Source organism: Gavia stellata, chromosome 18, assembly GCF_030936135.1.
Source record: "Gavia stellata isolate bGavSte3 chromosome 18, bGavSte3.hap2, whole genome shotgun sequence".
In the NCBI taxonomy this organism is placed as follows: Eukaryota; Metazoa; Chordata; class Aves; order Gaviiformes; family Gaviidae; genus Gavia; species Gavia stellata.
The window spans coordinates 7315503-7327826 of record NC_082611.1 but is presented as its reverse complement, the minus strand read 5'-3'; the positions used below and the strand labels follow the sequence as shown (position 1 = coordinate 7327826).

At 43.9% G+C, this 12324-nt stretch overlaps 1 protein-coding gene across 1 annotated transcript in view; it reads right to left on the bottom strand.

Annotated features, from left to right (window-relative positions):
• Positions 1-4359: 4359 nt before the first annotated feature.
• The window catches only part of PRKAR1B (protein kinase cAMP-dependent type I regulatory subunit beta), a 99825-nt gene continuing 91860 nt past the window's right edge, over positions 4360-12324 (bottom strand). The window contains exons 10-11 of the mRNA XM_059826204.1: positions 7221-7302; positions 4360-6788 (exon numbers count right to left, since the gene is read on the bottom strand). Coding sequence (XP_059682187.1) covers positions 6616-6788; positions 7221-7302 — 255 coding nt within the window. The 3' untranslated portion in view covers positions 4360-6615. The remainder of the gene's footprint in view (positions 6789-7220; positions 7303-12324) is intronic.

Sequence of the window (12324 nt, the reverse complement as noted above, 5' to 3'; positions counted from 1 at the left end):
AACCTCCAGCCGTTTTGGTACCTTCTCCTGCCCCCCGCAAATCCAAGTTTTAAAAAGCCCTCCTTGGCTAACCCTGTATTTCTCCAAAAGCTAAATCCTGGGCTAAGAGCCAGAAATGCAAGGCACTAGGAGAGGGTGTGATGCTTTACTGGATACGTGTCAAGGATATGAACCATCCTGCCATCTCATGGGAATTTGGCCCATGGCAGCATGTGCTGGACGCATCTGAGCGTCCGCGTCAGTGGGAGCAGAGCTCGTGATGCTGCTGGTGGCCGTTAGCGGCGACTTACAGGCTTGCCAGGCTCGGGAGCAGCTCTATTGCTTTCCCAGATACCTTTGGCCTCGCCAAGAGCCATACGAACCATGCGCGGGGGCATGACTCCTTCCTCCTGATTGCAGGACCAAGACCGGGCTTTTCCATCTCTGCAGGAGCCGGCGCTCTTTCCATCTCTCCAGCAGTGATTCCCGCAGTCATCCTTACGCAAGTTAAACCGTGAACACTGATGCATCTCCCCGCTCGGTGCTTCTGCGGCATGTTCAGCTCCCCGGGCAGGGTGGGGTGCGGAGGAGATGCACCTCCGGGCTGGAAAGTCTCAATCAAATAACCCAGAGTCTGCAAACGCAGCCAACTACTTCTATCTGGCAAATTGCTTGAGCTGCCCCTGGATGAGAAGGAGAAATAATCTCTTGTATTTTTCAGCTGCTAAGTCTGTTCCCTCTCGCTGCCGTAGTGGAAATAAATGGTGGGAGGGTTTAGCCAGCACTAATTCATTGCCGCGTTCGATCTGAAGTCGCTGCGACTTTGTGCTTGGCCCACAAATACAAGGGAGAAAATGAAACCGGCTAGAAATGCGACTAATCATCCGATCGTCGTAAACACATGGTAACGAAACAGAGTCACTCTGTAGCGCATATAAATTCCACACATGTGGAGGAATGCAAAGCAGCTATTGTACCCCCACTTCACAGATCTGTTTCACTATTTTCCCAGTTTATCTGGAAAATACATACTGCATGGTACTGTACGTCGTATTTCACTGCTATGCACCATGATGTCTTCTAATGGAACAATCGCCATGCTTGTAGTCTAAGGGCAATACAAAAGTGCTTTCACATAATAACAATACATTTTCTGTATAAAGAGGATAGGGAGTAGCCACTTCCCAGAAAGGCTTGATTTCCCTAGAGCCAGCAGTATGAACATCCAGAGCGCCAGTAACAGCAGGCAGTGGTGAGAAAATCCCTACCTCATCATCAGTCTATACGTCCCATCTCCAACTGCCAGTTCTTGCAAAGAGCGGAGGCTGTTAGCACCCACCAAGGGTAAGGTGAACGCACCCGGTGAGTCCTGGCAGCGCGAGGCTCGATTTATCCCATCAGGGCTTGGGTGAGGGGCACTTTTTTGGCAGATCAACTCTTTCAGCTTCAAACCGAAGCTGTGAGTGGAGAGGAGCAGTGTTCTCACAGCCCAGCTACCAGGGATCACGCAGCAGCGCAGCATCTGCCAATTCATTCAGCACTGCTGGCCCATGCAGCAACATGGCACGCCACTGTTCCGTGTTTGGAGACAGTTTATACTGGAATAGGAGCAGTCATCTTGGGTAAAATGACTATTTTTTTCCTCCATGAGAGCTCACGACTTTTTTAAAGAGAACTCTGCGCACTTAAAGTTGCCTAAGCACAAGAGGATGGGACGTGTGTTGCAGCTTGTCCGGGCAGCAGAGGCTCTCTGCAATGCTTTTGCAGAGCGTGACTTGCAAACAAGGATTAAAACACGGCTGGGGAGGGGCTGGAGCACTCAGAGGCAAAAAGTTACCCATGCACTTCTGAGACAGGAGTCAGATTATGCCCAAGGAGACGCTCATCCTTTGCTTTCCTTTCCCAGGCAAAGCGTAGCCTCTTTTCTAAAAGCTGAATCCAGATTTTTAGACATCAGAAGAATCACTCTGGTATTGGAACCTGATCAAGCACAAACAACGTCCTCAGCCTTCGCAAAAATACCAGGTGGCTGCAGATGCCAGCTCCTTTGGCCAGGCAGCTTCTTCAGAGAAGAGGCCAGCTTGTTGTGCAAGTGCTGCATCCCAGATAAAAGTCTGCTGAGCAGCGAAGAGCCATAGGGAAAACCTTGGAGGAGGAGCACTGAAGCCAATGCTTTCCCGTAACATCAGATTTTGAAGGCTACACATATGCTCATATCCAAATATGTTCTCCTTCTCCAGAGGGAATTGGGACCTACGGAAGTGACGCTGGCTGTGGAAACACTCAGGAGTTTCTGAGCAGTCATGTGCATTTGAAGAAGGCAAAAATGAGCTCCAGTCAGAGTTGCCAAATCATTAGAAACAAATTAAAAAAACATGCCTGGGAATGTAAGAGTAGATAATTTGGTCTCTAAATGGTGAGCTGGTCTTTGAGACATCAAGCGTGAGCTTTTAAAGCAGTTAGTGCTCATTGGGCCAACAGTGCCACAGCAAAACATGGTCTTCCTACTCTGCGAGGGGACACTACTGCGGCTGCAGTGACTATATTCTCGTAGCAGAGCCATGAAGAGCAGGCAGGAGGCTCTCTGGCTCTCTTTAAGGAGATCATCACATTTTGCCTCTACACAAGGCAATATTCTCTCTCTCTGCTGCTAAACAGAAATGTGCATGAAGAATAAATGCGACTTCTTCCATAAATAGGTCAGCGAAAGGATTTATGCACCATTTAAGACTTCAAAACTGAACGTGACACCCGCACCTCGTGCAACCTTCACCACAGAAGAAATGTCACCCTTCGTGCGGTGACTCCACTTCCGAAGACCACTTACCAGCAGCCAACAACCAAACTGGCGTGCACTGGGATTACTTGGTTCTCTGCCACAGTTCTTGCTTTCCACCAACACCTGGACAGGTAATATGGTGGCAGACTGCGCTCACTTGAGGATCAAGGACTGACGGGGTTCATACAACTCCAGAACTTCAGGCACCCATTGCCACAAAGCACTGAGAATGCCTCAGACGGCTGACAGTAATCTGAGACACACGCTAAAGCCTGGTCAGCCACATGGGTCTCGTAAAAAACCTGGGGGTACAATTAGCTTCTATTAAAGAAAAAAAGTCTTGTCTTTTGTCTTGGGAGTCCTGAAATGGCTGCAACACAATTAAAACCAACCAAAAAAAGAATGACAATGAGGAGTGGTGAGATGCTCTTTTCTGGGGAGCGTGGGCAGGCAATGTCCTTCTGGAAGAACCTCAGAGAGAGTGGTCACTTTTGATTACTACATAATGTGAGTAATTCTCTGGAAAGACGAGTCCTTCCCGCCTGAATCATAGCAAAGGGGGGAAAAATAACACACTCCAAAAACAGAAAGCTGGACGGCCCTTGGATGCCGGGAGCCGCCCAAGACGCCTGTGCGGGGGCCACCGCAGAGAAGCTGCATGGAGTGAGTCCACTAGCCCTGCACGCTGCTCTGGGGTGACGGCTCCAGCACCGGGGCCAAGCTTGGACCACAGTGTAGCTGCTTATGTGGCCACCCAGAGCTCTGGTGGATGCCGTAGGCAGTGTGGCCCTAACAACACGCTACACACCTCTTCCTCACCCAGAAGCCATACCCTCCAGTGCTTCAGCCCATGCATTCACCCTGATGCAGGAGATACAGGTGGTTCCTTCGGAGGCTCTGCCTTCTCTGAGAAGTTTGCCCTCAATGCAGTTCTCGGCCAGCCCATTGCATGAACACAAGCCATGGCAGCAGCACGGTACATCTCTGGTGCCAAAACTGGCTTTGTGCTTTAGTCCCACGGCAGCTGCACTTCTGAAAATCCACGCACGGCCAGAAGTGGAGAGGAACGATTGGGACAGATCCCCAGTGTGGTCAGGGCCACGGGCTTTGTCTATGATACGGGGCGGGGGGGGGAGGAGGAACAGCATTGGTATTTGAGAAAGAGTCTGCTCTTCCCCAGTTCTTCCCACTGACTGTACAACAGACTCATCAGCAGTCCTGTGGGTTTCAAAGCTCTACACAGGGTCCTTACGACCAGCGAGACAGCTCATACTTCACGTTCCACATGTGCTTAAATGCTAAACTGGCATCTGAACAACAACATGAAGGTCCGAGAGACACCTTGATCCCCTACGTCTTTATGTAGACATATATGGTTACATTTAAACACAAGAAATTTTTTTCTTCATGCTAATCCTCCAGAAAACCAGTTTGGTTTCCATTACTATATATAGCACTGGGATTCTTGGTCTATTTTTTGTCCCTTTGCATCTGATTATTTTCAGTAGAGTTCAAACTTTTTATGATATGCAGATTTTAACTAGAACATGACTTCTATTCATACAGGCTCCCATTATTAATAAACCCACCACAGCCGCATATAATGTAGAAGAATTTTATTCATACTGTAAATCTGTCCCATCATCCACTGCAAATATTACAATTATCTTTAAAATGTCACCAAATATCCTTTTGTTCCACTTAAAGCATAGGAATCCTGGTGTTAAACGGTTACACTTCTCTTGAGATTGCTTGTAACAGAACCATAATTCAAATGTGTTTTCCATGAGCTGTAAAGGTTCAAAGCAAAGAATCTGTGTTGTGTGTGCGCTCGAGTAGCTTCTAAACAGTGAGGCTAATACTTGGTGTTTAACAAGAAATGTATCATCTTGCATATTATGCAAAACACTCACAATTTTTTACCAATACAACAGAAATACAATAGGTAAAAGAACGTACATGAGTGACTGGTAACCTTTAAAAAATATTTCTTTTAAAAATTGCACAAGAGAATACAAAAACAGTGAAGCAAATCAAAAGTTTTGCAAATGCATATACATTTATCTATATATATAATAAGGGTCTGCCTATATAAATGTACGTGATAAAAATGGCAGGGGTGAAAAATGTGGATGGTCATATTTAATAACACGTGCAAGAAGCGTAACATAATCATAATAAATAGTAGCAACGAATATACACTGACAGGACCACTGAAAAGATGCTGAAATAAATTAAGCACCTTGAAGTGATGAGAGGAGTCTGAAATCAAGAAGCAGTCAGCTCTGTAAAAACCACTGTGGGCAGCTACTGGAATATTGGGTCCTCTTGGTGGGAGTCGATAGGAAAGTCCCAAGTTAGTTTTGGTTCATTCCAAAGAAGAAAGCACATTGCATGTCAGTAGGAGTAACTTTAGCCATGTTCTTCACTAACACCGCTAGTTTCAAAAGGGAGATTGTGGCCTTATTTCATTGCATAACCTTTGGCATGTAAAAGGTACAGAAAGTTCATATTTACCCAGAAGAATGCTATCATAAAGAAGAAATGTGGTTTTGCCACAACTGAAAAGTGGGGAGTGCTATTTAGGGTAGCTGAGATGCAGACCTTTGCTCCTGTTAGCGAAGACAAGTTTTCCTTCAAAGGAAGAGCTTCCCAAAGAATAATCTAAATGATGCCATCCTTGAGGGCTGCGCAGCAGAGCGAGGTCTGGATCTGCAAAAAGCTCCATTCAAGAGGAGGCCCATGCCCAGGGAGAGCAGCAACGACTGCCAGCGAGGCTGCACGCACCTGGAGGGTGCTCCTCTAGGAGCCCGGTGCTTTTCGTTATGCAGTACCTGTCTTTTGGAGGAGGGGCAGCATTTTGAAGCATGTGTTTGGCTTTCAGAAAATCCTAAAAAAAGCCAAAATTTAGTCATATACTAAAAGAAAGGCATTTGAATTTAATTACGTGGACCTTCTTAAAGACAAACTGCTGTTGTTGCCCCTGACATACACCTGGCACCATCTCTTCAACATTTCCTGTAATAGTCAGAGAAGTGGCTGAGGACACTCTGCTGCAGATAAATATGTTTTGACGCCCACTTAATTCAGCAGAGAAGTTCCTGTTGACTTTTAAGGGATCTAATGAAAACCCTCATTTAAAAAAAGCTGAGGACAAATAACTTGGGTCCTAAAGGCTCCGTCTGAATTCTTACAAACCATTGTCCCTTGACCTCTTCATGCAGCAGACTGGAGCGGGCTGTTTGCCTTAGCATATCCTACAAAGCAGACCTGAAAGGGCTTGTAACATGGAGGAATACAGCCCCTGTCTCTAAGCCACAGACAAAATGACTTAAAAGCTCTACTTTTCTCTGGCTTGCTGGAATGATCAAAATCTTCCTTCAACCTTCCCTCTTAAACTGCGTGACTGCCACTCACCCCATGGGACTTCACAAACCTCCAGTCCACAACCAGGGAAAAGTCTTTTAAAAGTGACAGGCAGAGGGACATCGCTTGATCAAAGTAGTTTGAAAAAAAGGTGAGTAAGACCAACTTTAAAGATAATGAAGGGAACAGAAAATCATATGTATTTTAAATAGTTAAAAACACAGTTTTAAGCTATATGATCCAACAATAGGTAAAAATCTTGCCTGCAAGCCAAGAGCCTAATCTTCCCCAAAGCTAGGCTCATCCAAACAGTCGTCGTCCTACTTACATGATACATAAGATTTGAACTGACATTCAGTACGTGACATAAACAGAAAAAATACACATAAAATGCACACCTTTCATTTTTTTCTTCATAAAGCTATGGAGCTGCACAGAGCAAATTTTAAGTGCACAAGGTCACACAAAGGCAGCTTTCCAGAAGGAATCATTTAGACGGTGAGCGAAATGAAGCTGTTGTATCTCTGAATGTTTCTCTTGAGGATTTCGGAACAAGGACCGAGCACTCGTTCAAAGCGGGGCCGATCCAGCTTTACGCACTTCAGGGGTCCACGTGCCACCACCGTAGCAGCCCGGGGCCGATTGAGCAGTAACGCTATCTCACCTGGAAATAGGGATAAATACGGTGTCACACGCCCTGTGCCTCTTTTTTGGAGGGTGCATATTTTAGCCACCATCCAGTTGCTTTGGTTGTAGAACATCTCCCTTCATGCATCTCTTGATAGACACTTTACATAATTCTGTTGACAGTACAAATGCATTACACATGCATAATGCATGCGTGTAAAATGCCTTTGAAAACAAATGCTTTCAGACTGTTTTGCTGATTCTGGATCTGTCTCCTGTCAGCTACACTGGTGCAAACCAAGGAATGGTTTCAGCTTGACTGAAATCTCTCAGTATCACTGAAAGCAGCGGCTGACCTACACGTAACCCCTTGTCTGTAAAAGAGTACGACACTAATTAAGACAGTAACTACTTGATAAGACTCCTTGTGCCTGTCTTTCTGAACCATACTTAAGCTGAATTTTCTTACCAAAATAATCTGATGGACCAAGTCTTCCAACTTCGATGTACTCCTCGTTGTCAGACCTGCGCTGCAGAACAGAAGCTGTGCCCTGGGAAGGGAAGTGCAGAAGGTCAGTTGGCTTTGCTTAAACCTGTTTTGCTTTAAAAAGTATCAAGTCCTGAGTATTTCCTTTTGCGTGTCACACTCCTTTAGTTCTGTTATGGGAGAGATGACAATTTCAGTCAATTCCTTATATATGAATGAAAGGAATTAAAGGATAAAAAAAGAATCCATCAGTATGGCAAACGATTTCTTTCTTATAAATTGTTTGGATGCAGCCAGATTCAGCTCACACAGAAGAGAAGAGGAACAGCACAGAACTCAGTAACTCCTATTTAACTAATGCACACCATGCTGTGCAAATGTACACTTTAATATAACTTAAAAATATGTTCTACATGGATGCAGAACCTTACAGGAGACACAGAGAAGATTTACATTGTAAGGAATAAAAAGGCAATTTTCCCAGTCACAATCCTGGGACATGATTTTGTAAGACAGCAACTAGAGCTTCTTCCTCACCTGATCGTTCACTGGATCTGTTGTTGAAACGGTTGGTAAAGGGAGTTTTTAATGCTTGTTGCAACAAAGCATGATTTTTTTGTAGTGACTTTGCCCGCTTGTGGCCTGTAGTGATCTGGACACCTGCGAGTCAGTCGCTGGAGAGATGGAATGTGCCTTGTCTCCACTACCCTTAATAACTGCGGTACTTGACACGTGCTAATACATGTCAAAACTCAGTTACAGTCTATTTAAACCTTCAAAGAGGTTTTACATGCAGAAATATTCTAACCTGGAGGAAATCTTAAATTATTGTGGCATAAAGCTTTTGTAGAGGAATAGAGAAGTTATCTGCTTTTCTGGAAAAAAAATACAGTAACATGAAATTATCTTCTGAGTCCAAACCAAAAGAATAGGAAAAGGCAACATGTTAACATATTTTGATTTAACTGAAATTAAAAAGATTTTTGAAAGCCAAGATTTTTAAATAGGCTGGAGAGCCATTTTTTGACAGTGCTGTTGGAGAGCATCGATAATGTTTTTTCAAGGTTTTTAGCTTGGAAAGTAATACGTGGGGGCTGATCCTGCCCCAACCAGGACAGGGAAGGGGAGGAGACACAGTAATGTGGACTATGCTCAGAAGGTTGATGCCAGTTATTGGAAAATATCACAGCCCTCACTCTGCAGTGTAACACCCAAGTGTTGGATTGCTTGGCTCGTCGGCGCTGTCGGTGCCTGTAACCGGCTGCAGGACCACCCCAGCTTGGAGCGTAAACCTCCCTCCAGTGCAGAGTATTCAGTGCAGAATCACTGGCTGCAAACATCCTGCAGCTTCCTCGCACGGAAGGAAACTCGTGTGCCTCAGGGTATGGTGCGGAGCTTGAGGAGACACTGAGCACCCTGAAACACATTGGCTTCAATGCAGTTAGAGGCACTCAGCACCCTGCAGAACTGGCCCTTCACCTTTGCACTGTGTTTAAATACACCTTATGGTATCCCAAACATTGTCATTGAATTGCAAATCTGAACAGCAATGTAAGGCTGCTTCAGGTCTGGCTTTCATTTTTATAGGACCTGAGGGGCCCAGGAATAACCAAGAGTGGTAGAATATTCGTTATTATGTAGCTCATTATTATGTAGCAAATGATCATAATTTGCTTTCTTCTGAACAAGCCCTACTAAGCTGCTGCAATACAGTTGTATTGCATCATGTCCTATTTCATAACAGGGTTATTTTTAAGCCCATATACTTTACAAATTGCTAGGCCACTCTCTAGGTTAACTTATAATGTAACCTTTATGTGTTATATAAATGAAGAGGTAAATCTTATTTCTGCTAATGCCAGGAACCAGAAACAAAAATCAAATAATGTGCAAGTATTGTTTGATACATGCTAAGCATCTGATGGCTTCTATATGGACTTGGATGTATATCAAATTAATCTAGCACATTAAAAGTGATAATTTCTCATTTTGCCCATTAGCAGTAACCTGTGCTTAGTATAAATCACTAGATACCAGACTGTCAACACTTACATTGGTCACAATAATTTACTGTTCCACCCCATCAGCTACAAGCCATATCAGTACTGCAAAAATACTGAATAACCACCAGGGCTGTAACTCCAGTTTGATCTGAAAACAATCGCAAAACTCTCCTCAGCTTCAGTGTTTTCACTCTTAATATGCCAGGCAGCTGATGGCAGAAGATGCAGAACCATGTGCTTGGCACAACACGCAGGAGCAAGGGCACCAGAACTGGGCAAGGTTGTTCAAAAATAAGCCAAACATACAGGGGAAGGTTGGTTTTGGTCTTTTGTGGGGTTTGTTTGGGGTTTTATCTACCATTAAAACACGCCACACACATAAAACTGTCCACATCGAGTGCAAGGCTATCCACAGAAGTAACTGAAAGGACTGGATATAAGAAAGTGATTTGGTGCTGGTCAAGTTTCCAGCAAGTATTCCTTATCCTTGATATAACTGAATTGTTCTGCCAAAGCTGCTGTTTTCCAAGACCTTCCAGTAAATCTGCAAGGGCATGAGAATGCAAAGATAGTGTAAAGAGTTTTGTTATTCACACTTATTGCAAGTTTTCAGAACAAACACACATTCCTAAGCAGCATTCTCGGAAATACCCCATGCAGGGAATAATGCGTCTATCAACCTCTCTCTTGCCAAACTTCAGATCAGGTGCAGCTCGCTAAATTGATGCTGTTCTTACTGCCTGTGCAATGTAGATGGATTCAGCTTCAGAATCACTTCCAGCCCCTGTCCTCCTCTGTCCCCATCTGGAGCTTGGCAAAAACCTAACCCCTTGACCCAAATAGCTGTCTGCAATCCATGTCTCCAGTCTCTTTCCCAAAACTTTTATTACAGATGTTTTATTACATAAAACAAAAATTCCCCAAAGTAATCATATTGACCGCCCAGGTCAAAAGAAGAAAGGACTGACTAAATTCCCCACTGCCCACCTTGAGCATGCTGCCATAAAGGTGATCACAGTATCAAGCAATATTGCTTTCATCTCCCCAAGTGTCAGCTTTTATTGTGGCTAATATTTTTTTGACAGGGTCCATATAATATAGGACTCCAATAAGTCAGTCTTCTGAAGCAATTTCTTCCACTGTTCCACTACAGTCGGCCTTTTTAATCCAAGAAACACCATGATATCTGTTGGAGGAGGACAGATGTGTCTGGCCTCCACAATAAACACTTGGCTTGGCAGGATAAAGCAATGCATATTCCAGATAGATATTTTTCCACTCTTGTTTTAACAGTCACATAGGCTTTTCCCGTTGCCCAGTGAGAACAGGTCTATCACGGAGCAAAAGAAGTTTCCTGAAACCCTGACAGCGAGCACCCAGATGTAAGATCTGATTATGCCGTTTAGCCTCTCGTTGCACAAGTCACCAGCCCCACAAGTACATCCTGGAGCATTGTCAGAGTGACCTTCACGGGAAGACTGTCCACACCATGAAACAAAGAAGATGTATTTATAATTATCTATCTGCATCACCTTCACTTTGCGTGTCTTATCTCTGGAAACAACGCTATTCTGACTGTATTAGAGGAAAAGTCCAATTGTAAACGAGCAGTGTAACCAGGGCAAAAATAATACAGAAATAAAATAATACAGAATAAAATAAAATAATACAGAATAAAATACTACAGAAGCAATCCCTTACTATCCATATACTTAATGCAATAGTCATACTAAATTAATTCAGTGCTGACCCCTACCTTTGTTCCCATCACAGGTCTCAGCTGTATTTCATTTTACTGTACTTGTCAAATCTTCCCGACACAGTTTTTGAGCTTTCTATCCCTCTTGTGCTTTAGCAAACTCCACCTCTTAAAAATGATACGACTGAATAAATCTCCCGAGCCCTGCCCCGGGAGGTACAGGCATTATCTAGGGGCTTATCACTCTCACCCCCAAAAAGCATTTGGTCTCAGTGGGAAAAATTTCCCCTTAAGTGGCACATAAACTTGGCAAGATCAGGCGCTCTGAAATAAACTGCGTGATCCTAGATTTGCAGGATCAGGCTATTTAGTGCTGCTCAATTTAAAATATACTGTCTTGTACACTGATAGCCATTTCAGCCTCCTACACCACCAAGTGAAACCTACAGAGCACAGGCTCAAAGACAGTCAAGAAGTTTGACACCATTTAATAAATCAGGACTTTGTGATGATATTAAACTGAAAGCAGACAGGCATGTCCTTCTGCTAGCAGACACTTGGGAGTAAAATGATGATCTTCGGTGGATCCAGGAATATTCCCTTTCAGTCATTGGGGAGTGCCTGTATTCCCAGGAACCGATATCATTAACCTTCTCTCCTCTCCTCCAAGTAAATACAGGCATCTTATTGCAAAAACAACAAGAGTAGCAGTTCCAAAAGCAATGTGCCATCACCACCTCTCTGCCATCCTCACCCTCCGCACCTGCTCACTCCCTCTATCACTGCTCTGTCATGGTGCCGAGAGTATTTATTTGTGTCTTTCAAATGCATCAGCAGTTTGTTTTGTAAAAATTTATGGCTTAGATACGGCACCATAATTTAAGGTATAAAAAATAAATTAAGGTTTATAATCCATGAGCTCCCATCCTCTCCAAAGTAATGAGATTTTGATAGATGTTTCACTTTTAAACTATTGGACTGAATAGGCGCGTGAGACATCCTACAGTGTAAAGACAATGACACAACTGGATCAACACTGAGATTCCCAGGCCCTTATGCTGCATGTACCTATAAGCACGAATTGCTTCAGGAACCCTATTTTTATATCTAAGTATGAATCCTATAGCCAGCAGTTGGCCTAAGTATCCTGGCTACAAAAGGCAAGTGTTCATGATGCTGAAAACTGAAATCCTGTATTTTTTCCTCTATTCATTTCCGGACAGCACAAGGCAAAATGTGGTAGGCAGTGATGTGCCCACGTTACCTCTGGGTGGGACAGCCTGTGCAGTAAGGTCCTTCCTCAGGGGCAGCGGGTAGGAAGAGAAATTCAGCACTGTTCTAAAAACTTTTTGGTTTAAAAGTCAATCTTGTTGATGTTTTGGTT